General features: G+C 47.8%; 1 protein-coding gene across 7 annotated transcripts in view; it reads right to left on the minus strand.

Moving 5' to 3' along the window:
• Positions 1 to 5,405: 5,405 nt before the first annotated feature.
• Positions 5,406 to 26,575, minus strand: part of LOC117416997 (segment polarity protein dishevelled homolog DVL-3) — a 47,695-nt gene continuing 26,525 nt past the window's right edge. For 2 of the 7 annotated variants that reach the window (XM_059034268.1, XM_034924712.2), the window contains exons 2-17: positions 26,115 to 26,184; positions 22,562 to 22,683; positions 21,667 to 21,773; positions 19,170 to 19,305; positions 18,806 to 18,899; positions 18,491 to 18,560; positions 17,883 to 18,022; positions 17,528 to 17,604; positions 17,250 to 17,338; positions 15,666 to 15,701; positions 14,143 to 14,292; positions 11,432 to 11,563; positions 11,091 to 11,258; positions 10,309 to 10,527; positions 9,379 to 9,777; positions 5,406 to 7,691 (exon numbers count right to left, since the gene is read on the minus strand). In XM_059034268.1, coding sequence (XP_058890251.1) covers positions 7,636 to 7,691; positions 9,379 to 9,777; positions 10,309 to 10,527; positions 11,091 to 11,258; positions 11,432 to 11,563; positions 14,143 to 14,292; positions 15,666 to 15,701; positions 17,250 to 17,338; positions 17,528 to 17,604; positions 17,883 to 18,022; positions 18,491 to 18,560; positions 18,806 to 18,899; positions 19,170 to 19,305; positions 21,667 to 21,773; positions 22,562 to 22,683; positions 26,115 to 26,184 — 2,065 coding nt within the window. In that variant the 3' untranslated portion in view covers positions 5,406 to 7,635. Of the gene's footprint in view, positions 9,778 to 10,308; positions 10,528 to 11,090; positions 11,259 to 11,431; positions 11,564 to 14,142; positions 14,293 to 15,665; positions 15,702 to 17,249; positions 17,339 to 17,527; positions 17,605 to 17,882; positions 18,023 to 18,490; positions 18,561 to 18,805; positions 18,900 to 19,169; positions 19,306 to 21,666; positions 21,774 to 22,561; positions 22,684 to 26,114; positions 26,185 to 26,575 lie in introns of all 7 variants that reach the window. The other 5 variants (XR_009330659.1, XM_034028561.3, XM_034028564.3 and 2 more) reach the window with 5 other exon arrangements.

The raw sequence follows: 26,575 nt of genomic DNA on the forward strand, positions 1-26,575 counted from the left end.
TGATATTACAAACTATGAGGAATTATTTATATAAATTATCATGTTATGCACGAATGTAAGAATTGGCTTTCTGTGGTGGTGTACTTTTTTCTTTCAAGTAGCATATATCTATAATCGTTTTTGCGATATATTTTAATATAAAACATATACGCTATTGCAGTTTTGTTACAGGATACATTAGTTTACCTCTAATGTAATCACAGTTTTACATATAGACTGCCCCTGTTTTCATTTACATCGCAAATTCTGGGCCGCTTTACTTTTCAAATAATGTCCCAAATTCTGGGCCGATTTGGTTTGCAGATAACATCCCAAATTCTGGGCCGCTTTGGTAACGTCCCAAATTCTGGGCCGCTTTGATAACATCCCAATTTCTGGGCTGCTCTGGTTTTCAGATAACGTTCCGAATTCTGCATTTTCTAATTCAGGCCAGTTTTTTAGATATTCTGCTTAGCTGACAGCCGAGTTTCTAAGTCATGCATGCACAGTTTACCATAAACTGGACCGTTAATTCATTTAAGAGTACATGAATCAAAGTTAATGTATTTTTTACTCTCCTCAGAAAACATTTAGGAACATGGTATATCAAAAAAAAAAGGTCATCTAATTTGCTTATGTAATGTCCATCAATATATAGTGAGGCATAGGGGTTTATCAGAACTTCTGGGTTTAAGAGACCAGTGCCCTTCAACAACTTCAAATAAATCCTATTGTATTGTATTAGTCAGCATTTCCCTTATCTATTCCTGATCATTTATACTGTAGGTCAGGGGTTTTCAACCTTTTTTTGAAACTGTACCCCTTCTATCTGGAGGTTTCAGCTCGAGTACCCCTTTACAATTTTCGCTCAACTGAACGGTACCTCAGTTACAATAAAATGGAGAATAATCTGATGACCACCCCCTCGTTTAATTAATAAATCTGGGTGACAAACTGCTGGTTTAGGACAGAACAACAAACAGTAAGCTTAATTCTTTAATCAGTTAGGCACTACCAGTCTGACACTACAGGCCTTTAAATTGCAGTACCAATTTGCAAGTTGCTAAGTGGTTGCGTTCCTCAGATTTGCACTGCAAAGTGATATCTTAAAGAATAGGGTATATAGTGCTTTTTTTCGCCTCCCCTCGCTTTTGGTGCAAAACTGTGCTCCGAAACACTTGGGATGGACTTAAATTGGTGCTTCTGTACTCTTTTTAGATGCACAACAATCTTAGCTAAAGAAAATGGGCTCCTTCGAGTTCGTACGACCCACGACCACCATTGGCCGAGCCTTACCCCGATGGTGTTTTTATAATGGGATTTGCCATAGGGAAGGGGGTGGTCCCTTATCGTACCCGTATCTCCACGACCCCTGGGCCAACAAACTCAGGACATTCTTTGCGTGCACAAGAGTCTTAGCTATAGCAAGACATCAGCCACGGGTTCAAACGCCACCCCACCGCCAGATGGTGGGCGTTGCCCCAAAGGGGTTTTATAATGGGATTTCCCATAGACATTTTTCAGGGTGCTGTATCTCGGGTTCTGGGAGTCCCCAAGACTTGAAAATCGGTATGGAGGTCCACCTCGGGGCCCCTGTCGATCCCTCCAAGCGACGTGTCCCCAGCTAGAAAGGACACCAGTTTAGACTTTTTTTTGCCAACCTGGAGCTCAAAAGCTATTGGAAATGCAACCTTGACATGCCATCATGCTGAAAATGTGTAAATTTGTTGAAAATGTAGCATTTGAAAACGGGTGGCTCCCTGTGAAAGAGGGCCCCCAGACATGACCATAGGAAGTTCAACCCGGTTTCTAGGCCCCGGGGTCATGTAGATATGACCCCGAAAAGGGTAGTTTTTGGACATTTTTGACAGGGCGTATCTCGGGTTCTGTGGGGGTTAGGAACTTGATTTTTTTTTTTGCGGTGGGGCCCCATGGGGCCCCGCACAAGGAGTCACCATTTTCATGGTTCAAATGCCAGGACGGCTTGGCAAAGTGAATTTTTTCGTCATGACATGAGTTTTTGGGTGAACCACCACACCTTTTTAGGGGGTGGTTTGGGGTGCTCCCCTGAGTCTATATCACTTTGAATGGTGGTTCTGCGTGCTCGGGTTCGAGAGATATGCCTGAAAATGTGTTTTATAACACTGCCATAGACATGAATGAGGCTGAATACCCGAAAATATATTTTGCAAAGAATTGCTACGGTGGGTGTGTGCGTGCAGGGGTTGCATGGTGGGTGTATGCGTGCAGGGGTTGCATGGTGGGTGTATGCGTGCAGGGGTTGCATGGTGGTGTGTGCGTGCCAGGGTTGCATGGTGGTACACGTGTGTGGAGGGGAATTGGAGTTCAGGTTTTGCGCACAAGAGGGGCGGGTAAAAGACTGGGAAGGGTAGGGTAAAAGAAAAATTACTACAATCATTTATTTTCACTTTTGACTCCCAGTCTCCTTTCCCTCACTTTATGATTTTATTTTGTGATTATTTAATTATTGTCAAAATAAACGGCCTTCATCTACTCACAGTTGCAGTCTCATTTCTGTCCAAAAAGAACCTGAAACACTACAATATATTGATGGACGTTACATAAGAAAACGAGATGTCCTTTTTTCGAAATACCATGTTCATTCCCAAAAATGTGTTTTAATATTAGCCTTTAATAAAGGAAAACGACTGCTTAAATTAATTTTCATGTATCTATTTCAGTGCAATGTAGTTTCTTCATGTAATAAGAAATACGTTTTTTAACATTTACATTTTTGTTTTTTTCATTAAAAAAAAAAAAAGATTTCTGGGGAGAGTAAAAAATACATGAACTTTGATTAATGTACTAAGGGTTACTCTCAAATGAATTCACGATCCAGTTTATGGTAAACTGTGCATGCATGACTTAGAAACTCGGCTGTCAGCTGATTCCCCAAAACTGGGCTGAATTCGGAAATGCAAAGCGGCCCATAATTTGGGATGTTATCTAAAAACCAAGGCTGCCCAGAATTTGGGACGTTATCTAAAAACCAAAGCGGCCCAGAATTTGGGACGTTATCTAAAAACCAAAGCGGCCCAGAATTTGGGACATTATCTGAAAAGCAAAGCGGCCCAGAATTTGGGATGTTATCTGCAAACCAAATCGGCCCAGAATTTGGGACATTATCTGAAAAGTAAAGCGGCCCAGAATTTGCGATGTAAATGAAAAAAGGGGCAGTCTATATGTAAAACTGTGATTACATTAGAGGTAAACTAATGTATCCTGTAACAAAACTGCAATAGCGTATATGTTTTATATTAAAATATATCGCAAAAACGATTATAGATATATGCTACTTGAAAGAAAAAAGTACACCACCACAGAAAGCCAATTCTTACATTCGTGCATAACATGATAATTTATATAAAGCAAGTCCTCATAGTTTGTAATATCAGTACAGTGTAACACCACATTATATTTTAATGGTAAGGTTGTGTAAAGCAGATCACCCTCTCTATCTGATCACAATGTTAAAAATGCCTGCACACTTTTCCACTCGTGTGACGACATATTCATGTGACAGACATGGACCAATCAAAACGCGAGAATGTTATGCGGTTCCATCCCCAAAACCGGGCCTGTGTCATACCTCGATCCCAGGGTGTCGGCTTCAACAACATTACTGGGGAGTTGGTTCCAGACCCTCACAATTCTCTGTGTAAAAAAGTGCCTCCTATTTTCTGTTCTGAATGCCCCTTTATCTAATCTCCATTTGTGACCCCTGGTCCTTGTTTCTTTTTTCAGGTCAAAAAAGTCCCCTGGGTCGACATTGTCTATACCTTTTAGGATTTTGAATGCTTGAATCAGATCACCACGTAGTCTTCTTTGTTCAAGACTGAATAGATTCAATTATTTTAGCCTGGACAGTATGAATTATATTTGGAGATTTCAGCATTGCTCATTGAAATGTGTTATGTCCCAAGGTCTTCTGTGTTTATTCCCCCGAGGAAGCTGTTATACACAGCACACACACACACGGCTCTGATCTAATCAGATCCATGCTGTACATTAGAATGGACACACATCTGTAATCTTCATTGATCTTCTGTAGCAGCGCAATTATGCAAATCATGACATTCAGCTTCGGGGGCATCATTATGGAAAAGAGATGCCTTTGATCAGAAGCCTCTATAGAAATCCACACTTCTTCCATGAACCCCAGTATTTTGAAAGTGCACATAGCGCCTCTCTGTCCCGTCCCTCTCTGAGCTGCTGCCCTTCCTGCACTGTGCCGAAGCTGGGGATCAGTGACCCACGGAGCCCAGGCTTCCTGCTCGCTGGCCCCTGACCCAGCAGTGTCTGCAAGCAGCTTCCTCTTCCCACCAGGCAGGAAGCTGCTCTCCGTGAGCACTCTGGAGCTGGATCACTGCTGAGCAAGCTGCAGCACTCTGGAGCTGGATCACTGCTGAGCAAGCTGCTCTCTGTCAGCACTCTGGGGCTGGATCACTGCTGAGCAAGCTGCTCTCTGTCAGCACTCTGGGGCTGGATCACTGCTGAGCAAGCTGCTCTCTGTCAGCACTCTGGAGCTGGATCACTGCTGAGCAAGCTGCTCTCTGTCAGCACTCTGGGGCTGGATCACTGCTGAGCAAGCTGCTCTCTTGTAAAGTATCTGTGTTGTCACATGCTGACCCATGCAGTGTCTGCTGTAAGTGTTGTGCACTCTTTCATTAGAGTGTTATTACTCTGTTGCCTCCCCTTGTTTAAGAACATGCAGAATCCATTCTGCCCAGCAGTGCCTGTTTAAAACTTTAAGTCTCCCACAACTCTTCTTTGTTCTAAGCTAAACAAATCCAGGTGTCTTCTTAACTCATTCCTTTAAGCCCTGGGATTGTCTGGCTCTTTTTTGCTGGACTCTCTCCAGGGCCACTCTGCCCTTTATGTATCAGGGGGGACCAAAACTGGACACAGAGCTCTAAGTGTGGTCTCACCAGTACCTAATGTGACCCCATCCTCTCCCTGCTGCACGCTGCCTGTCCCCAGTGTGTGGATAACATCCAGACTGGGTGTTGAGAGCCCTGACAGTGTTTGACCTGTTCCCATCCATACACAGCCGCTTCGTCTCTGCTTCAGCCGTCTTCCCTGGCTCCAGACACTTCTTAAAAAGAGACTGGGGACTGTTCAAATGATCTGGATACAGCCAGTGCACATCAAAGTGCTTTCGCTAGGAATTGGGACACATTTGTTCCCTGCAAACCAAAGAGAAAAACATTGGACCTGCACACTGGGCAGGGCAGTGCTTACCTTGCTAACGTCTTTCGGGTGAGACGTAATTGTAAGTGACTCTGCAGCTGATGCATAGTTCACACACCCTAGGCTCTGTAAGTCGCCTTGGATAAAGGTGTCTGCTAAATAAGCTAATAATGGGAAAGTTGAAAGAGGAATAACAAGAAGAAGCCATTCTCATATTTAGGCAATAAAACTATGTTTATAAATAAAAACAATACTTTTTTTTTCATAAAACAGCATACAGTACAGCATGTATGAAACTGAACCGTTGATCACTATACAATATCAGTCGCTAATAGTTAATACAAAATTAAAAAACAAACTAACTATAGGTACTCGGAGAAAGGTTTACAATGATGTTACACAATGAAGCAATGTGTTAAGCTGTGTAAAAAGCATACAGTGATACAGATGTTTGTTTATGGTACGAGAAAAAAATAAATCTATAGAAAACATGGAATTTGAAGATACACATTGATAAGGACAGGTTTGCAGATCCAGCACATCCCATTGGTGCCCCAGATCAGGTGACAGTGTCGTACCGTGTGCATGTGGAAAGAAATCACGAGCCATGCTGTCTGGCTGCTTCCAAACCCTGACTCCACATTCCGGAATGTTCCGCACATTCCATTCCGGAAGAACAGCATCACAATGGTTCCCATGTTGTGAAGTGTTTGCTTGAACCAGACCCTGGACTAATTCATTATATCATTTTACCAGGACGGATTGGACACCCCTGCGATATGGAATAGCATTCTATCTGGTGATATTCTGAAAGTGTGAAAAGAATTCAAACAGAAACACAAGTGAAATGCTATTTCTAGTCAGTTACAGCTGTAATGTAAAGGCATTACAATTCTTGATTTCTTATTTAGCACATCCCCACCACCATGAAATCCAACTCCGTTACATTCCGAATGCTTTTGAACCGGATACTTCCAGCGCAATGATCCTTAAAGCCATCAGTGCAAATACAGCACAGGTTCTCTCAGGTTAAACTGGGAGCCAGTCTCTTCAATGGCAGCCACGGAACCCAAGCTGACACTTAAGAAAGGGGGAATGAGCAAGTAGTTGCACTGATGTCTCAAACTGCAATACCAACTCACAGGGGCAGGTGGCAGCAGCGTAAGGCCACGTGTGCATGCAGACACAATGAAAGGTAAGCCTCAGTTTGAAAGGACATCCACGCAGTGTTACTGCAATGTAATTACACAAGTAGCCGTGTCACAGACATGCAGGTCCTAGTCAAGAACTGGGGGACGCTTTGCATTGCAACTCATGCCTCTTAAAATCTGGAGCAGGATTCAGAACAGACAGTATCAATGTGTTTCTGCGTACAGTGAGACAGTGCTTCACAGAGACAGGGATTTTCAGAGTGAAGACAGCTAGGCTCTCCAGGGCTGTGGGGAGTCAGGCTTTCAGTTTCCAAAGAGACCAATCATTTACAGTGTTTACAATGAGCATCTCTCAGGGAGGGGCGGGCGCCAAATACCACCCCCCACTGCACCCCCCGTCAAACCAGTCAAGACGTCAAACTGAATTTGGGAGTAATCGTGTTTTTATATAAAATTAAAAAGAGAGAATGCTAAACACCACATCAGTACACATTTAAATTAGTTCTTATTTTAAACAACTGTAAACTACCTTCCAAGCCAGGGTAGAATAAATCATCTGGAATCGAATGAAAGAAAACAGCTAGACACATTTCCTTCAGGGACAGAATCATACCTTACCAGCCCGGGTATCAAGAATCAGCCCCCCCCTCCCCCCTCAACCCTCCTGCGGTGTTCAGCCTCGTCCAGTTCAGTTCATTTCTTTGCAATGTGTATTGCAGTGTATTGCAATGTATTGGACTGTCCAGTTGAGCACCCTTTTGTGCTCTGCCACATATTTTTGATTTAGTACCATTTTTTTTTGTTTGTTTTCCCAGGCTTTTCTTACAGAATTTTAAAAAGCTAAAGCACACTTGTACACAATGCTACTGTATCTTGTTAACAACCAGGACTGATTCTACTGAAGCAATACCCCACAGGGATGACCTAAGCCACGTCTCTCCCACCATGCGAGAGTCTGGGACAGGACAGAGGCACGAGGAGAGCTTGGGTGGAACGGGTTGTGGTTTTGTATTCACAGTTTGTCAGTAGACTTTATTTTGGTTATTGCTTACCAGCCCCTAGAGAAAAATGGATAGAACAAGATATCGCTCGGAACACTGGTATTCTACCAGGCCCTGCCAGCCTTTCACCTTTCACCTCCCCTCTCTCCAGGGTCCAGCCAGCACATTAACCCTCGCCAATATGGCGAACAATAGGGCTGCCTCAGAGCACCCTGGTCACAGAAAGGGAAAGGATGAAAATGTTGTGGAAGATTCCTGCGCGCCGAGTCGGTAAACCGCGCTGGACGGACGGTCTACGTGTCCATTTCAACAGGTCTGGTTTCCTGGTCAAAAGCACTTGGGTTTGTTTCTGCGAAGAGAATTAGGAAAAAAAACAAAAAAAAACACTGCTGCCAATTTAGCAAAAAATGCAACTTTGTTCACAATTTCCTTTTTTTTCTTCTTTGTACTCAAATAACAGCATGAAGGTTCTAAAACACAGAGTCCGCCTCGGATTTCATCCACCACATGCACACGATGGACCTGCCTCCCCCCTTCAGAGATCTGGAGAACAACAAAGTCTCCACAGCAACTACACAGGGAGTTACAGGAAGTGACCTGATCCAGCAGATAACATTTTGGACCCCCCCACCCCCACCCCCGCCACCAAGGTTCAGGGAAAGTCAAAACTAGACATTTGTGCTGCTCGAGAAAAAAAGAGAAAGGAAGAATAAGAAATCAATAGAGGTGACAGCGAAGTTCAGGAGTGAAGACACTTTAATAAAACTAACCAGGTAAGGGTTTGCTCGTGACAACTTACCAATGTGACCCTTTTACATGAACTGTTCTACGTGCCAGCGTTCTCCACCAATCATTACCAACAGGGACGCCTCTTTACTAGCTGGCCAATGACATCGTTTCTCAATCTAGTTAGCCTGTCAGTGGTCTGGTGTGCTTTGTTCAAATTCCACACAGTCGGCAGGTCACCCCCGCGGCCTGATCCAAACTTCAGAACCCAAGGGAGTGCGCAATGACTACCATAAGGATACTGAATTTACAGCACAGCATGTGGAATACACATCACAACGGTATCATTTACTGAGAAATACTCCTCTTCTGCACAGGGCTGCTTGAAGCTGTGCTGGCTGCATGCATGGCACTGCGCTCGCTCACTCCGCACAGCAGGTCGTGCAGTTGCTAGTCCAGACTTTCACAGTGAAGCAGGTTACCACACTGTGCTGTATTGCTTTGTATTTGTAGTGAAGGCTGTGTGTACTAGAGAATGTGCAACACTACTGCACAACACAACTAGGTTTCCAGTACCATGTACTACTGCTATTCTGTCACACGCTTTCTTCAACGCATTGTCCAAACTCTCAAGAGTGCCACGCCTTGGGAATTGTTCTGAGCTGGGATCAGTCTTGAGGGGTTTTCCCTGATAGTGCAAAGCAGTGCATGGATGCTGATAGTGTGTCTGGTGAACGATGGGAGGCGAATGACCACGTGGAGAACACGGAATGCGATTTTTAAAAACAACAATTAAAAAAACAAAGCTGCTGATTTACTGTATATAAAAAAAAAAAAAAAAAAAATGAAATAATGATAAATCAGACCTCTTTCTTTCTTTTGCACACTCCCCCCACCCTCCTCACACATACAGTCCAGTGACAGGAGGGAGGAAGCAGGATCTCCATATAGAACATCAACTCTCTCTCTCGCTCTCGCTCTCTCTCTCAAAGATTAGTTCTGTAAAAATCCTCCTCCTACTCCAACGCCTTCGATCTCCACTCCCTGCCGGGACTACAGTAATCTATTCATTTATTGATTTATTTATCATTGTATTAGATTTGTAGATCTTTTTTTAGTTCTTTTTTAAAAGCACACATTCTTTTTTTTCAGTTCGTTAAAGCAAGAAATCAAGAAGAAAAAGACGAAGAGAAACAGTTCTGTTGGTTTTGCTGCTGCTGCTGCTGCTGTCGTTTTTCTACAAATAAAAAAAAAACAGGAGGAAAGGAAAAGGAGCAGTAGGGATCACATGACATCCACAAAGAACTCACTGGGGTTGCCCATGGCCATTCGGAAGGACTGTCTGCTGGCGGTCAGCTCGGGCGGCACAGACGCCAGGTCTCGGCCGGGTGGGGCTCCGGGGGGGCCCATCATGACGAGGGGCGGGGGGAAGTGTGGGGGTGGGACGCCGGGGGGGGCGTAGGCGTGGCTGTGGTTGCTACGGAGACTGTGCGCGGCGGAGTGGTGGCTGCGGAGGCTGTGCTCGCTAGGGGGCGCTGCAGAGCGCTCGCTGGGCGCCCGCTCCCTCCTCATGCTGCTGCTGCTCCGTGTGGTGTGGTCCGACTCGCTGCCGCTGCCCCCCGATTTGGAGTCTCCTCCTCCTCCTCCTCCACTCGCCTTCGCCGCCGCATCCTCCTTGCGCCTCTGCTCACTGCCGCTGCTGCGACTGCCTGCGAGGGGCAAAGACAGCGCTGGTAGTAAGACTCCTGCAGAGCAGTTTCATCCACTCCAGCTTTTAAAACAGGCTTGATTAGCCACAGTGTGTAGGTAACAAGCTCAGGTGTGTCTCATTAAATTCATATAACCTCTGCTCATTCCCTGTGGAGTAGGGGCATGAATAAACCAGACTGCTCCTTTATAGCAACAAAACGTATGGGCTAGGGGCAAGCTGCAATTATTGTCACTCTTATTTTTATTCTCATGTCACAACAGACAGTGACAAAGACGAGACTAGCCCAGTGTTCCGTGCTTGTGACTCTTTCAATCCAATTCCAATCCAGGGTTTTTTTCCAACCTGGTCCTCAGTGATTTAATTAAACAATTAAACAATTAGGTTCAATGAAACAAGGACCTGGCAGGCTCAAGGCTCCGGACAGCTCAATTCAATAGTTAAGGACAAGGATGGATTGAGAGAGCCACAAGTGAGCTCTGCTCTGCTCTCCTCTGCTCAGGGTGACACTGTGTCCGAGTCGGGGGCTCACCTTCACTGTGCTGGCTCCCGGCGCTGCCCCCCCCTCCTCCGTGATTGTATCCCGGGTCATGGAAGCCGGCGGGGGGGTTGTAGGGGTGCGGTGCGGGGTACTGGTAGGGGAAGGCGAGGGGCCAGGGGGCCGCGCCGGGGTGAGGGAGGGGGGCCAGCGTGTCCTGGTCTGAGGCCCCACTCGAGCCATCGTGGTCGTTCAGGCTGAGATTAGCCATGTCTGGGGAGGAGAGAGGGGGAGATGGAAAGGGTTCACAAACAGCCTGCAGGCAGTCAAAACACCAGGGTTGGGTCAATTCCATTCCAATTCCTTCTAAAGACTTGATCTTTTAGAGACATCATTGTTGCAACTGTTCAACTACTTTCATTTGCAGACGATTTTATTGATAACAAACAGCGAATTCAATTGAAGTAATTTGTTGCCACTGTGAGAAGCTCATTTTAACACAATACTGGGAATTGTAATTCTGATCAAGGGTGTGTTGGAATTGATTAAAAGGGATTGGGAATTGATTTTAAAAAGGAATTGGAAACTGGAATTGAAAAACAGGAATTGACCCCGACCCTGCAAAACACAATCTGCAAGACCAAAAACTGTAAAGAGGAAGCTGTTTTGTATCACTATAGGACACTAAAAAAACTCACCAAACTCAAGGATCTGTTACTTTACATAGTTTAAGCTTAAAATACATTTAAAAACACAAGCAATTTGAGTACAGTCAATGTGCTGGCATAGACAGGATGCAGCCTCACTGTGGCCCCCCTGTGGTGACTGCTACTCACTGCCACAGAGGTCTCCGAAGATGTAGTAGCACTGCTCTGAGAAGGTGATCTTATTGACAGTGTGCCGGATGTAGCCGGCCTTCAGCAGATTGCTGGCGTACTTGCGCGCCTCTCTGCGGTCGGTGAAGCCCTCCACGTGGTGGTACAGCCAGTCGACCACGTCCGAACCTGGGGGGGGGGGAGGGTTCATTTATCTTTTTAGAAAAATTAACCTGATCAAGTCAGTAAAACGTTTTGACAAGAAGTCTTTTTCAGTGTCCCCAATGAAAAGTTTATCATGGAATGGTTTCAGTTTTGTAGTGTGTGAGTGTGTCCTCTAGAGCAGGATGCAGGTTCAGTACCTATGAAGGCATTGGGGATGGTGATCTTCAGCCACATCCTGTCCCGCACCTCCAGACCGGACTCGGGCGATGCCATGGCCTTGGCGATGGTGGCCATGTCGCTGTGGATGGACAGGTGGAAATCATCGAACCCTGCGGAGAGGAGACAGGTCAGCAACAACACCACTAAATACTACAGCAAGGAGACAGGTGAGCAATAACACCACCACCACTCAACACTACAGCAAGCAGACCAGCCCCCTGATCATGGAACCCTGCGGAGAGGAGACAGGTCAGCAACACCACTCAACACTGCAGCAAGCAGACCAGCCCCCTGACCATGGAACCCTGCGGAGAGGAGACAGGTCAGCAACACCACTCAACACTACAGCAAGCAGACCAGCCCCCTGATCATGGGACCCTGCGGAGAGGAGACAGGTCAGCAACACCACTCAACACTGCAGCAAGCAGACCAGCCCCCTGATCATGGAACCCTGTGGAAAGGAGACAGGTCAGCAACACCACTCAACACTACAGCAAGCAGACCAGCCCCCTGATCATGGAACCCTGCGGAGAGGAGACAGGTCAGCAACACCACTCAACACTGCAGCAAGCAGACCAGCCCCCTGACCATGGAACCCTGCGGAGAGGAGACAGGTCAGCAACACCACTCAACACTACAGCAAGCAGACCAGCCCCCTGATCATGGGACCCTGCGGAGAGGAGACAGGTCAGCAACACCACTCAACACTGCAGCAAGCAGACCAGCCCCCTGATCATGGAACCCTGTGGAAAGGAGACAGGTCAGCAACACCACTCAACACTACAGCAAGCAGACCAGCCCCCTGATCATGGAACCCTGCGGAGAGGAGACAGGTCAGCAACACCGCTCAACACTGCAGCAAGCAGACCAGCCCCCTGATCATGGAACCCTGCGGAGAGGAGACAGGTCAGCAACACCACTCAACACTGCAGCAAGCAGACCAGCCCCCTGACCATGGAACCCTGCGGAGAGGAGACAGGTCAGCAACACCACTCAACACTACAGCAAGCAGACCAGCCCCCTGATCATGGGACCCTGCGGAGAGGAGACAGGTCAGCAACACCACTCAACACTGCAGCAAGCAGACCAGCCCCCTGATCATGGAACCCTGTGGAAAGGAGACAGGTCAGCAACACCACTCAACACTACAGCAAGCAGACCAGCCCCCTGATCATGGAACCCTGCGGAGAGGAGACAGGTCAGCAACACCGCTCAACACTGCAGCAAGCAGACCAGCCCCCTGATCATGGAACCCTGCGGAGAGGAGACAGGTCAGCAACACCGCTCAACACTGCAGCAAGCAGACCAGCCCCCTGACCATGGAACCCTGCGGAGAGGAGACAGGTCAGCAACACCACTCAACACTACAGCAAGCAGACCAGCCCCCTGATCATGGGACCCTGCAGAGAGGAGACAGGTCAGCAACACCACTCAACACTACAGCAAGCAGACCAGCCCCCTGAGTCAGAACCACAGCATGGAGTCTAATCTTATTCCTTTATCACGTTAAAGAACTGAGCCGCTGGAAACTTGAACCCAGAGGGGCACGATCCTCAATATGCTGGCTGACAGCGAATCATTATTAAATTAAATTTGCTTCAGTCACAGTGCTACCAGGTGGCTGTGTGTTGTAACTGCAGCAGGGATCTTACAGGGAAAGCAAACCCAGACTCTGCGTACAGCTGCAGGTCAAAGTGCTCCTGATGGCGAGGCAGTGCTAATATAAGTGTTAACTCAGGGGTACAGCAGGGAGCCAGGCCTGCAGGAGGGGTATATGGAGGGAGTTTCTCAGCTGCTTTGTGTTGCTGGTGTTGTCTCAAGTTGCCAGACAGCCTCAGTAACAGGAGCCGAGTTGGGCTTGTTTTGCTCGAATGACAGAAGCACTGTATTAATGACAAGACGAGGCGTATCGGATTGACTTGGAGCTGATGCATTATTAACACGGCTCTCCTGTGTTCTTACTGAAGAGGTTAGACTGTACATTTAAAAATAAAAAACACACCCACAAAACAAGCAGGAGTTCCGAACAGCACATTCCCAGCTCTCGTCAGAGTTCAGCCAGGTCTTGGTGACATCACTAACTCAATAACCCTGGGAGCACCCTGTACGAACGCCACCAGTACCTGCCCAGGCCCTCTCCCGCCCCAGTAAAACCAGTCATGCCCTGCTTGTTAACCACTCTGCACACTTCAGTGTGCACGTGTACGGCTGCTCTCAGATGCACGACACTCAAGGCAGGCTAGAAGACTCCCATTGCACAGCAGTGGTTTAAGCGCCAGCTTAATTATCCACAGTGTATAGCTGACAAGCAGACAGGTGTGACCGACTTCCCTTATACAAGCTTACCGCAGTATATTTGCTCAGCAGTTTTCCATGCTTTCCCACAGTTATATTATGTATGCAATTTACCATAGTTGACCTTATTTTTTTTTTAATATGCATTACCACACCTCTCTGGGATTTACAATGCATACCTATGCCTTCATTGTGCATTATTACACTTTGCTATGCTTTTACTAGGGGAATCTTAGAAGGGACATGCCCAGCGATGGGAGTCTGTGCTGCACTGACACAGCGTGACGGTCCCCCGAGCTGCCAGCCGGAGAGCTGGGTGAAGCAGTGGTGTGGAGGGGGTGAGTGAAGCCAGGCAGCGGCGTGCATGGGCGCTGTGGGACACCATGACACTTACGTTCAGTCTCGGGGATGGAGCTGGTGATGGAGGAGCTAGTGGAAGTGATGGTGCTCATGGAAGGGCTCATACCGTACACCGGGTACGTCCCTGTCATCGCTGCCGTGTGGGACACCCAGGCAGCCGGGTCGATCGGCCGGATCGGCTCACCTGAGGAGGGGGGAGAGAGGGAGGGAGGGAGGAACAGCCATCAGCAACACCAAACACCACACTGTCTTACTTACAAAGCTTCTCTGTGTATTAAATCTGGGTTTAGTTTAACTGCATTTCCCCATGTTCCCTCTAGACTACGGAACCTGTTTCCTCAGAGCAGGGCTGGCACTCCAATCCCAAAGGGCAGCTCTGTAGCACCTGATGGAACATTTTCACAAGGTGCCTGCATGCATTCAGCTCTCACCACATATTTACATATTGGTCAGTTATACTGAATTACTGTCAAACAGCACTTGAAATGCACGCAATCTGAAATGTACTGTTTCCACATGCTACACATTTACTAAATCGTATAGCCCTGCACACATTGTAACTGACAAAACCATTGTTTATTTCACACAGCTCGACAGCAATACAGCATTTCTAAAGCAGCAGCCTGCACCGCAGAGACAGACAGCACGCAGTACAGCAGCACACAGTGTAATGTTTTAGTAAGCAGACAAGACTCCCGCAGCACACACCGGCAGAGGAATACCACCACTCTGAGGCAGCGCCGGAACTGGAATCAGCTACACAGTAACAACGATTCTGCACAGCTTCATGTGGCACTCGAATGTGTCAGTGCCACGCGTTATCAAGCAGCAACAAGCCAGTGTCTGCACTGCAGCCGTCCTGGTCGCAGTGTGCAGAGCAGCATCTCCTAACAGACATCCATGCAGAGTTTAATCAAAATCAGACAAGCGGCTGCCAAGATATAGCCTTCTAGTGGCTCGGGCAGCTTTGTGATCGCCAGCAGGTCACTGTGATCTACATGGACACAGTGCGCAGAAAAACATCCCATAAAGAATGTGCAAGCCAGCCAGTCCTGAAATTCAGAGGAGCAGTTCTGAAAACACAGGTGTCGCTAGCCGAACGATTCTGATCCCTCAAGGAACGGCCGTACCAAAGCTGACCGCACTCGGAGAGCAGCTCTGAAGATATAGTGAACGCGAGACACACCAGGGAGCTCTCTCCGGGCCGCCGCGGGGGGTAGTAATGCTCACAATATAGCCTGCAAAGCAGATCAAGCATGCATCACAAAGGATTTATTAATAATAACAATAATATTAATAACATTAATCATAATAATAGGACTGAACAACACTGAAGTACAGAACACACAGACAGACGTTCCAGCATTAAAACTGATCAGCAGCCTTCATCAGCGACCGTCTCTATGCTAAGAGAAACAGCAGTGCGGCATCAGCAAGCCAGCTCGGATTCATGTTACTGCATGGGCTATTCCCACAGAACAGCGCTTAACAGATTCAAACAAACCCTAACACAGAGCACAGCGCTACACAGACAGTGAGAGCAGGCTACGGAATTACCTTGATAAGCAGGACAATACGCTACACAGTTTGTAACTGCAGGGAGAAAATTTCTGGGATTAGCATGAAGAAAACCTTCCCACAATAGACTGTTATTGCAGCTATCAAGTTCCCAGCATTAGAACAAATTCTGATCCGCACAACAGGCTGTAAGTAACTGCAGAGAGTGAATGGCTCATCTTGCTAAATGCCTTCTCAAACCCCATGTTACCGCTAGCATTAGCTCTGAGAAATGCTATTTAAATTAAGAGTACTGCAGGGAGCAGGGAGCCTGCATTGAAACGAGCGAAGTAAATGAAAAGAAAAATCTACACCATTTACTGGCACAGGCCTGCAGAGGCACACTGCGCTCGGAGGAGACACTGCAGCAGAGGCACACTGCGCTCGGAGGAGGCACTGCAGCAGAGGCACACTGCGCTCGGAGGAGGCACTGCAGCAGAGGCACACTGCGCTCGGAGGAGGCACTGCAGCAGAGGCACACTGCGCTCGGAGGAGGCACTGCAGCAGAGGCACACTGCGCTCGGAGGAGGCACTGCAGCAGAGGCACACTGCGCTCTGAGGAGGCACTGCAGCAGAGGCACACTGCGCTCGGAGGAGGCACTTTTATAACCTGATCAGCATAGTTAAACCTCCTCTAATTTCGATGCTTTCATGCATTTCACATTTATGTTTAATAAAAGTAATAAAACAACAACAGTAATATTAATAATAATAATAATAATAATAATAATAATAATAATAATAATAATAATAATAATAATAATAAAAATGATAATAAATGACAGTTACTTCCTCTGTTTTAATTTGTATCATCTTGACATGGTGCCTGGTGCCTACAGCTCTCCAATAAGACAAGTAGCTTGGCTTACCTGAATGCGTTAAAAGCTCCCCAGGACACCAATTCCAGTGCTGGGTACAGCCCCAGATCTCCAGTATACATCCAGTTTCATTAGAAAATGACAGCAGCACAATAAACAGACCACAGGAGGAAGCAACAGCAATCCACACACACTGTGACGGTTTAACCCTAGCCTCTCTTATGTGCACAGCATGTATACAAAGTTCTTTTTTTGGGATGAATATTTCTAGATAAGAGCAGAGGTTTGAAGCACAGGTCATACAGGGTCAGTCCAGGCCAGGGGTTACAGCTCAGGGAGCAGAGAACCAAATGAAACGAATTCCAAATGCTTGACTGACATTTTAAAAATTACTATAAAGGGCTTGGATTCTTTGAGCTATTTCCTCCAACATGCCATGAGCACAAGAGAAAGGAAAACACACACAATACAACGTTACCAAGCACAGTTAAACAATGCGGACATTTCATTTTAGGTCTAGTAAGTAGTCCTGATTTTTTAAAATCCATTTTAGAATTGGAATCTGTGTAACCTTCCTTTCAGACAAAACTGTGTCAGGACGATTTGGAGTGAATAGCTTTGAGAATCTGGACCAAACCGTTTTGATTTCTTTTTTTAAAGCAGTATCTGTCACTTGTACTTATTTATCTATTTATTCTGTATCGAGTGCCTGGTGAGGGAGTGGCCCGTGGGAGCCGTGCTCGCCCCCGTGTCTGGAGGGAGTTACCCTGGGGTGTTGTGTACTCACTCCTGGGCAGCGTGAAGCACCCCCTGGGGGTGGGGTCCCAGCACTTGGCGACTGTGAGCGTGATGGGTCTGTGGGGGCGAGACAGAAACAAGCAGGTCAATGACAAGCTTCATTAGCCACAGTTTATAGGCAACAAGCTCAGGTGGGTCTTATTAAACCCATAGTAAAACCAGGAATGGATCAAACTGCTCTGCAATGGGAGTCAAATTCCTGTTTCCATCCCTGCTTTGCAAATGTAGCGTTCCTGGGGCTCTCACCCGGGTTTGTGAACGATCTCCCTCAGCACCCGCACCGCGTCGTCATTGCTCATGTTCTCAAAGTTGATGTCGTTCACCTGGAACAGAAAAGAAAACCGAATTGGCGCCCCACGGTGGACACTACAAGGGATTACACACGCTGCGTGCTTACCGCAGCTTTTAGTGTTGGACAAACGCTTGAACAAACGTAGCCCAAGATGTATTTGTAACCCCGTCAGCTCTGTGCGTCCCACTGCATCTAGAATAAGCACTTTTACACGAAACACTTCAATGACCTGCAGGAGACCTTCAATTCCAGTGTGAAGTTTGTGACTGTGTTAAAAGTGGTAAAGAAGGGGGTTCCCCCACCCCTCACCTGCAGCAGCATGTCCCCTGGTTCAATCCGCCCGTCCGCGGCCACGGCGCCCCCCTTCATGATGGAGCCGATGTAGATCCCGCCGTCACCCCGCTCGTTACTCTGCCCCACGATGCTGATCCCCAGGAAGTTGTACTTCTCTGAGAAACACAGACAGAGCCGTTAGCCGCTGATACACAGCACTGCCCATTCGGCAATCTAAGCTTGTCCGGTCCCTAGTGACTGATTGGTCTCAAAACTTTGTCAAGGATCAAAGGGATTCTGCCTCGACAACAGGACTAGGTATCCCATTCCATCCCCTCACCACTCTGTGTGAAGCAGTGTCTCCTTCCCTCTGTCCTAGTCTCCAATTCATTTCCAGCTGGTCCTGGTTTCTGTGTATTGGTTCAGGTTAACTCTGCGAGCTCCTTTGAAGATTGTAAACACTTCAATCATGTCCCCCCTGATTCTTCTTTGTTCTAAATATAGATTCAGTTTCTGACTATCTTCGCAGCTCATTCTCTGAAGCCCTGGGATTAGTCTGATCTACACTTTCGGCTATACACCCCAGCATTCCCTCCTAAGGTGCAGTACAATCTGAGTATCAGACTGCCCCCTGGTCCACTCACCCATGTTTAAAATCACAGTGATGATGTTGAGAGACATGGTGGAGTCTGTGATACTGCTGAAGGACGAGGACTGGAACAGAAGAAAATAAAAACAGAGCTGAGTGAAATGGGATTACAAAGCACACGATTCCAGAGCCCTACAGCAACGTTATCTACAAGCAGAAAATCTGAGACGTTTCAGCGAGAAGTCTTTATGCTCATGTGTAAAGGGCTTCATTTCTCTCAAGTCTTTAAAACCAGTGGTCTGTTATTATCGGTATTGCCGCTGCGCCCCTCTAAAGACACGGCAGGGAATGCGAAGGGTTAAATCCGTACCCGCTCCATGCGCGGCGCCTTGGGTTTCCTCCGCCGACGCTTGTGTCGCCTCATCAGCCGCGAGGAGCTGCTCTGCTCTGTGGAACTGCTGAACCTGCGGGGAGGAAGGAGAGAGAGTGGCAGTCTGTCAAACACAGCGCGCAAGAGAAAGTGCACTTGACTTGATCAGAGGCAGCCACTGAACACTAGAAACACAATTCATTACATCTGAATAAAACACAGACCTGACATTAACGCACTTCATCTGTTTCTACAGACCCTGTTGTAGTTTAGACGTTACGTCTGCTCTGTCATTGACACTCTGAGTGTGAGATCTCCACTCTCAGCACATTCGAAGTGCCGCTGCTGCTAACAGGTCCCATACCGGCTGGCGGAGTCGTCCTCCTCCGAGTCGAAGAAGCTGGTGGACTCCAGCTCGCTGCTCATCAGCGTGGACGAGCTCTCGTAGCCCCCCACGTCGTGACGCCGCTCCAGCTTGGCATGTCCGTTCACCCGCGAGACTGCAGGGGGCGACAGAGAGACAGGGTTATTGACCACTCCCGGGTCATTCTGCACTATCTGGATACCAACGGGTTGATTAGTTGCATCTGATGTAACAAAAGAAATCTAATACATGGGAGTGCTATCCAGATTAGAAAGCCCTGCTTCAGCACAGTGCGCTGTAGTTTGCATTCAGTTCCAGCAGCTCAGCAAAGCACATCGATCAGGATACAGTCTGGAGCATCATCTTATCAGCTGTAATCAGGGTATCATCAGAGCACAATGCCTGCCAGCGGAGACTGACTCTCACCTCTAATGAAGGAGGCGCTCCATTACACAGCAATGCAGCGAAATGAGGAGTCCATTGCACACAGAGATGAACAGCACACGCACACACAGAGATGAACAGCACACGCACACACAGATGAACAGCACACACACACACACACACACACACACACACACACAGATGAACAGCACGCACACACAGAGATGAATAGCACAGCACATATACACACATAGAGGAGTTTGTCCCTGGACTGAGCTCTGTACAGTGAACTCTACAGCTCTATAGTCTCTCAATGAACCAGTCCAGTGCTGGTCTCCTGGCTGTGTCTCTCACGGTTTCCCACACTGCAGATCATTCAGGGTTTTCAATCCCGCAATCCTCAATACAGCCTGCTTCCAAGTCAAGAGGCATCTGCACTTACTCCTTTTCAAATCACGTTTGTCACGTAAAACTTTTAAAACCTCCAAACCGTTAAACAGAATCTCCAAACTCAGGGTCCTCCTTCCCCTCTTGCTGCCCTGCTCCCTCTGGGTAGGACCGGTCTGTGCAGTGTGCAGTGACGGCACTCCCTCTGGGTCGGACCGGTCTGTGCAGTGTGCAGTGACGGCACTCCCTCTGGGTCGGACCGGTCTGTGCAGTGTGCAGTGACGGCACTCCCTCTGGGTCGGACCGGTCTGTGCAGTGTGCAGTGACGGCACTCCCTCTGGGTCGGACCGGTCTGTGCAGTGTGCAGTGACGGCACTCCCTCTGGGTAGGACCGGTCTGTGCAGTGTGCAGTGACGGCACTCCCGCTGGGTAGGACCGGTCTGTGTACTGTGCAGTGTAGTCTTCTACCCCCTCCAGAGTTTATCCCGAGGAAGGGGGCAGGGGGGTCTTCTCCTGAACTCATCCCCAGCTCATTCATAAAGCATCGGCACGGTGGTAAACACACTCTGTGCCAGCTGGTCCATACTTCATGAATATGGCACACTGCCCCACAGGTGGGCTTTCCTGCTGGGGTAATAATCAACTGACACGTCACCTCCCAGAGAACAGAAGAGACACACGGGTCCTCTAATTAAAACTGCTGGACACTCCTAATGGATTCTCTCTAATTAGATGTGAAAGCGCCCTACCCTGGGCTGGGCTGGCCTGTCACCCAGTTCCCGAGTGCTGGGCTCTGGGCTCTGGGCTCTGGGCTGAGTTACGAGCGCTGGTCTGCAATAACAAGCTCGCTGCCCTTTCACAGGGAGCCTGTCAGACAGCGGGGCTGCACACTCAGCCTGCTAATCCCATCCACTCACCAGACACCCAGTCCCACTTTTCCAGCCTGATGGAGAGTAGGATCCCAGGCCTGTCTGAACACCGGGCTTCACTGCAAAGGTTAAATAAATGCATCTCTATCCTATAGTTCTTAAAGAGCTACACAAACAACAAAATATAACTAATGTAACCTACAATAAGTTTGACTAAACAGTAGCACAGTGAGATGAAAACAAGAGCGATTTTACCTGAGTACACTAGTATTTTGATAATCTGCTCTCCAGATCCCTGTCTCCAATATGCTGAGCTCTATGCACAAGTAGTTCTTTCCTTGATGGTTGTGTGTGATCAGGGACAGACCAGGGAGCAACTGAACAAACACTTTATCATCATTTGTAAAAGGAGTTTCTGCTACCAGGTGCTGTGCCCTGAAGTCTGTGTGTGTTCATGAAAGACACTAAAGAGAGGAGCACTCCTGTGCAGGAGGGAGCTGGGATCTGTGGAGCAGTGAGTGGTGCTCTGCAAACACAGGCACTCCACCCTGCCCACATGTTCAGAAGAGGATTCCCTGGGTGAACCAGGCAACCCGCCCCAGTGATGTGTGCACACGGCCAGGATGCGGTTCAGTGGAGGTAGATCTCCTGGACATGCAAACTGCTTTCCTCTGTGATCAGGGGAGAAGCTTTGAACAGGCACACCAGCGGGTAACTTATGTGGCTGCTGCTAGGGAAATGGGTATTAAAAGCACATGGAAAGTTTTATCACTGCAAAAACAAATCACACTTTAACAGAACCTCCCCCAGGTGCCCCGTGGCCCTGGACGTGCTGAACGGAGGGGGGCGGGACTCACCGTGCTCGTGTCCGTCTTTCCGGCGTGGACGTTCTCTCCGTGAGGACACCACCGACTCCGTCTCCGTCTCGTTGTCCAGGTTGTCCTGACTGCCAGCGGCGTTGGCACTGTGGAGAGAGAGAGAGAGAGAGAGAGAGAGAGAGAGAGAGAGAGAGAGAGAGAGAGAGAGAGAGAGAGAGAGAGAGAGAGAGAAAAGAGAGAGAGAGAGAGAGAAAGTGAGAGAGAGATGTGGTCAACAAAGGGTTAACAGTCCCAGGCACCCAGGGGCTGTTGGGATGGAAGCACAGTGCTCTATACAGCAGGTACTACACTGTGAGCCCTGCACACCCCTTCCTGCCTCAGTCCTAAGCAGAGCTGCTGTGGGAGCCACTAGAGGGAGCCCTGCACACGCTCACAATCCCAGTCATCGCAGACATTCGTTTCTCTTTGCATGGCCTAATCCTGACGCGCCTCAGAGCGTCACAGAGAGACGGAGTTCTGTTTGTTTTGTTGTGTTGTTGTTAGAGCCAAGGGCAGCATGCCTCGTTTAATCCTCCACAATCATTCTCCTTTCTTCCTGTAACATTCACGTCACTCTTCTGACTTTCATTTTACTGGATTCTGTCAGCACTTACAGAAAGACTAGCCTGGGCTAAGCAATGAAATCGGTTCGGGGAAACCAAAATGGACATTGATGTACAGTACATGTAAGCACGAACTGTCTGTGGTTTTGAGTGAGGTTCTCTTTCCTAGACGTGCACACAGGCCTGCAGTGTTGAAAGAGTTCATCTCAATAATACAAATACCGCTGCCTATACAAAGTGCTAAAACACAACACAGGCTGACTTCACGTGCAAATAAAGCCCAGAGTAAGACAGCAGTGAATGGGAAGTCATGGAAAGCGGGAGTCACTCACTGGAAGGACGGCGGGCGCGAGTCTCCAATCCCTCCGGTGCGCTCGATTGGGGGCGGGAGGTCCGACTGGCTGTCAGCGCAAACCGAGCCTCCGTCCGAGTGAGAGCCATCCGCCGAGACCAGCTGTGAACCGGAGACACGCACGCACGCACAGAGAGAGAGACACGCACGCACAGAGAGAGAGACACACACACACAGAGACACACGCACGCACGCACAGAGAGAGAGACACGCACGCACAGAGAGACACACGCACAGAGACACACACACACACACACAGAGAGAGAGACACACAGAGACACACGCACGCACAGAGACACACACACACACACACACACAGAGAGAGACACACAGAGACACACACGCACGCACAGAGAGAGAGACACACAGAGACACACACGCACGCACAGAGAGAGAGACGCACAGAGACACACACGCACGCACAGAGAGAGAGACACACAGAGACACACGCACGCACAGAGACACACACACGCACAGAGACACACACACACACGCACAGAGACACACGCACGCACACACACGCACGCACAGAGACACACACACAGAGACACACACGCACGCACAGAGAGAGAGACACAGAGACACACACGCACGCACAGAGAGAGAGACACACAGAGACACACGCACGCACAGAGACACACACACGCACAGAGACACACACACACACACGCACGCACAGAGACACACACACAGAGACACACACGCACGCACAGAGAGAGAGACACACAGACACACACGCACGCACAGAGAGAGAGACACACAGAGACACACGCACGCACAGAGACACACACACGCACAGAGACACACACACACACACGCACGCACAGAGACACACACACAGAGACACACACGCACGCACAGAGAGAGAGACACACAGAGACACACGCACGCAGAGACACACACACACGCACAGAGACACACACACACACACACACACGCACGCACAGAGAGACACATACACAGAGACACACACGCACGCACGCACACACACGCACAGAGACACACACACACGCAGAGACAGACACACACACGCACAAAGACAGACACACACACAGACAGACAGACACATGTTAGAGACTGTGCTCTGCATTTCATTTTTACCAGTGCCCTCTATGACACTCTGACATGGACGCTGTGCTGAAATCACTACATTATCATTGCCCATACTGAACTGACCAGTTAAACCCTGTACTATTGGAAATGGGCTTTAGCTGGGAAGGAATTGCAAATATTACCTGACATGCTTTGATGCCAAAGACACTGCTGACTTTGTTTGATGAAGCATTCAAATGACAAAGTGGGAGCTTTCCTTAACCAGGCACAGTACCAGGGTCGGGTCAATTCCTGCTTTTCAATTCCAATTCTTTTTTTAAATAAATCCCCATTCCCTTTTCATTCATTCCAACACACCATGTGATCGAAATTGCAATTAGCAGTATTCTGTTAAAATGAGCTTCTCACAGTGGCAACACATTACTTAAATTGAAGTCACTGTTAGCCAATTAAACTGGCTCCATATGAAAGCAGCTGAACAGTCTCAATAAGTATCATGTCTCTAAAACATCAAGATACCTTCAACGCAATTGGAACTGGAATTGGAACTGAGAATGGATTTGAAAAAGGAATTGGAATTAAACAGGGACTGACCCCAATCCTGCATGGCACCACATCATCATCTTTTAAAAACGGGCTTCGTGCAAATCTGTGAAGCCTACACAGTGAATGGACGGGCACGACAGAGTTAAACTGTGATTGTGGAAGGCTGGCACGCTGCCCCTCTGTGTGGAACGCTTGCCATTAGCCAGATTTTCTTTCCAGCCTGTTTGCTCCCAGATCAAATCATCTCATTATTGGTTTTATTTCGGGACTCGAGACATCGCATGATTTCAGTTAGGAAATGTAATTTGAGAAAGTTATTACTGTTTTTTTCCCCCATCTGTTCTACCAAAAAGAAATAACCAGCAGGGGGCTCCACATCCACTGCTGCTGCACAGAGACAGCACAGGAGGACTGAATGATTTCCTGGATTTGTTTTTGTATTCTACTCCCCTCTCTAGTGAGTGTGTGTTGATGTAGACATTTATATTTATATTTCCAGTGCAGGCATTCCTGTAATGCGTAGGGCTTGAATAACCACCTACTGCTGCATGAAATCGCAGGACTATGTAACAGCGACAGGCAGGGTTCACGGGGGGGGGGGGGCAACCTAAACAAACTAACCAGTCCAACAAGCATCGCTGCCTTTCTGCTATAGCAGAGTGCACAGAACACTAAACTAGAAAACACATTTCAAAACCAAAACACAATCAATAGTTATACTATATAGTTATACAAAGCACTGGGTAAGCCCACTCTCTTAACCCCCTGAGTGATATCTGGGCCATATAGTAAAGTCAGCAGTCAATATTGTCAAGTATGTGTCAGTCCTAGACAGACCCACATCCCTTATCAACCTGTATTAGACCCCCCCCCCTCTCTCTCTATCTCTCTCTCGTTCTCTCTCTCTCTCCAGAACCTCAATGCAGGCAGGCTTCAACACAGCCAGGTCTCTTACACAGCCTGATTATTGTTATTTTTATTATTATTATTATTATTTATTTATTTGTAGATGCCCTTACCCAGGGCGACTTACAGTTGTATACAAAAAATCCATATCAAGAATTACAGCAAATCCAACTCATGCAGTTGTGCGTTTGGTAGCAAAACAGAAAATAAACGAGCAGTGCTTGCAACCAATTATGCTGAATGCTTGAGCCCTGCGGAGCACTCCGTGAAAGCAGCCTGACCCCTTCCTCTCCGGAGACACACACTGAGCCCACTGCTGCTGACGGGCCTCGGGCTGCACACTGCTGGAATCTCTCTGCAGCTATCTGGTTCTGGTCCAGAAAGCGGAGTCTGAATTGACTGGCGGTTGAGGGGTTAAAAGGGTCTTTTAATAAAACATTTTGTTTCATTAGATCAGTGCCGCCTTCACTCCTCGGCCAAGTATTGCACAGTTAAAGCAGTAAACAGATGAATAATTTTCTCTGAATAAATCTCTTATTAGCAGAACACAGGGATGTGAATAAGACTCCTGTTGCACAGCAGTTTGACCAGTTCCAGGTTTTACTACGAGCTTGATTAGCCACAGTGAGTAGATATTATTATTATTATTATTATTATTATTATTATTATTATTTATTTCTTAGCAGACGCCCTTATCCAGGGCGACTTACAGTCGTAAACAAAAATACATTTCAAGAATCACAGTACAAGTAATAATAACAAGCTAGATAACAAGCTCAGGTGCGTCTTGACACTCATAGTAAAACCAGGAATTCATCTAATTGCTATGCAATGGGAATCTTATTTCTATCCCTGGAACATTTTCCCAAGTTTGCTGACGTTTTCCAGATTTGTTCAAGAGACAGGTATTAGGACACCTCCTGATCCTCACACTCCTCAGTGTCTTGGACTGTACAGCGTCCGGACACACACACGCACACGCACGCACATGCACACACACACACTTTTATAGTAAGACCAGCACTCACCCAGGAAACCACTCTGCCATTGAAACAGGGGAGCTTGGCATTGTCCTCCGAGATCTCTTCCTTCACCACTCTGTAAAAAACAGCACAGCAGCCGGTCAGTGCAGTGGAGCACAGTGTAGTCCAGTCCAGTCCACTGCAGTGCAGCGCAGCACAGTGTAGTGCAGTCCAGTCCATTGCAGTGCAGCACACTGTAGTCCAGTCCAGTATAGTACACAGACAGACCCCGACAGGACAGGATTATAGATTAAATGTCATCCATGACTGCTGACAACATGCAATCCTGTGAACCAACACGTTGTAATCCCAACAACCTGCACCCTAGCTGACCCGGGACTGGAGCTGCCGGATCGTTCCCGCACTGCTCGTGTCATCGGGGTCAGACTCAGCACTGCTGAGACCTGGGCTAGACCAGACTAGTTATACACTCAGCATTCCTGGGTCAGTGACATGACCGTACTGCA

Source organism: Acipenser ruthenus, chromosome 12 (assembly GCF_902713425.1).
Source record: "Acipenser ruthenus chromosome 12, fAciRut3.2 maternal haplotype, whole genome shotgun sequence".
In the NCBI taxonomy this organism is placed as follows: Eukaryota; Metazoa; Chordata; class Actinopteri; order Acipenseriformes; family Acipenseridae; genus Acipenser; species Acipenser ruthenus.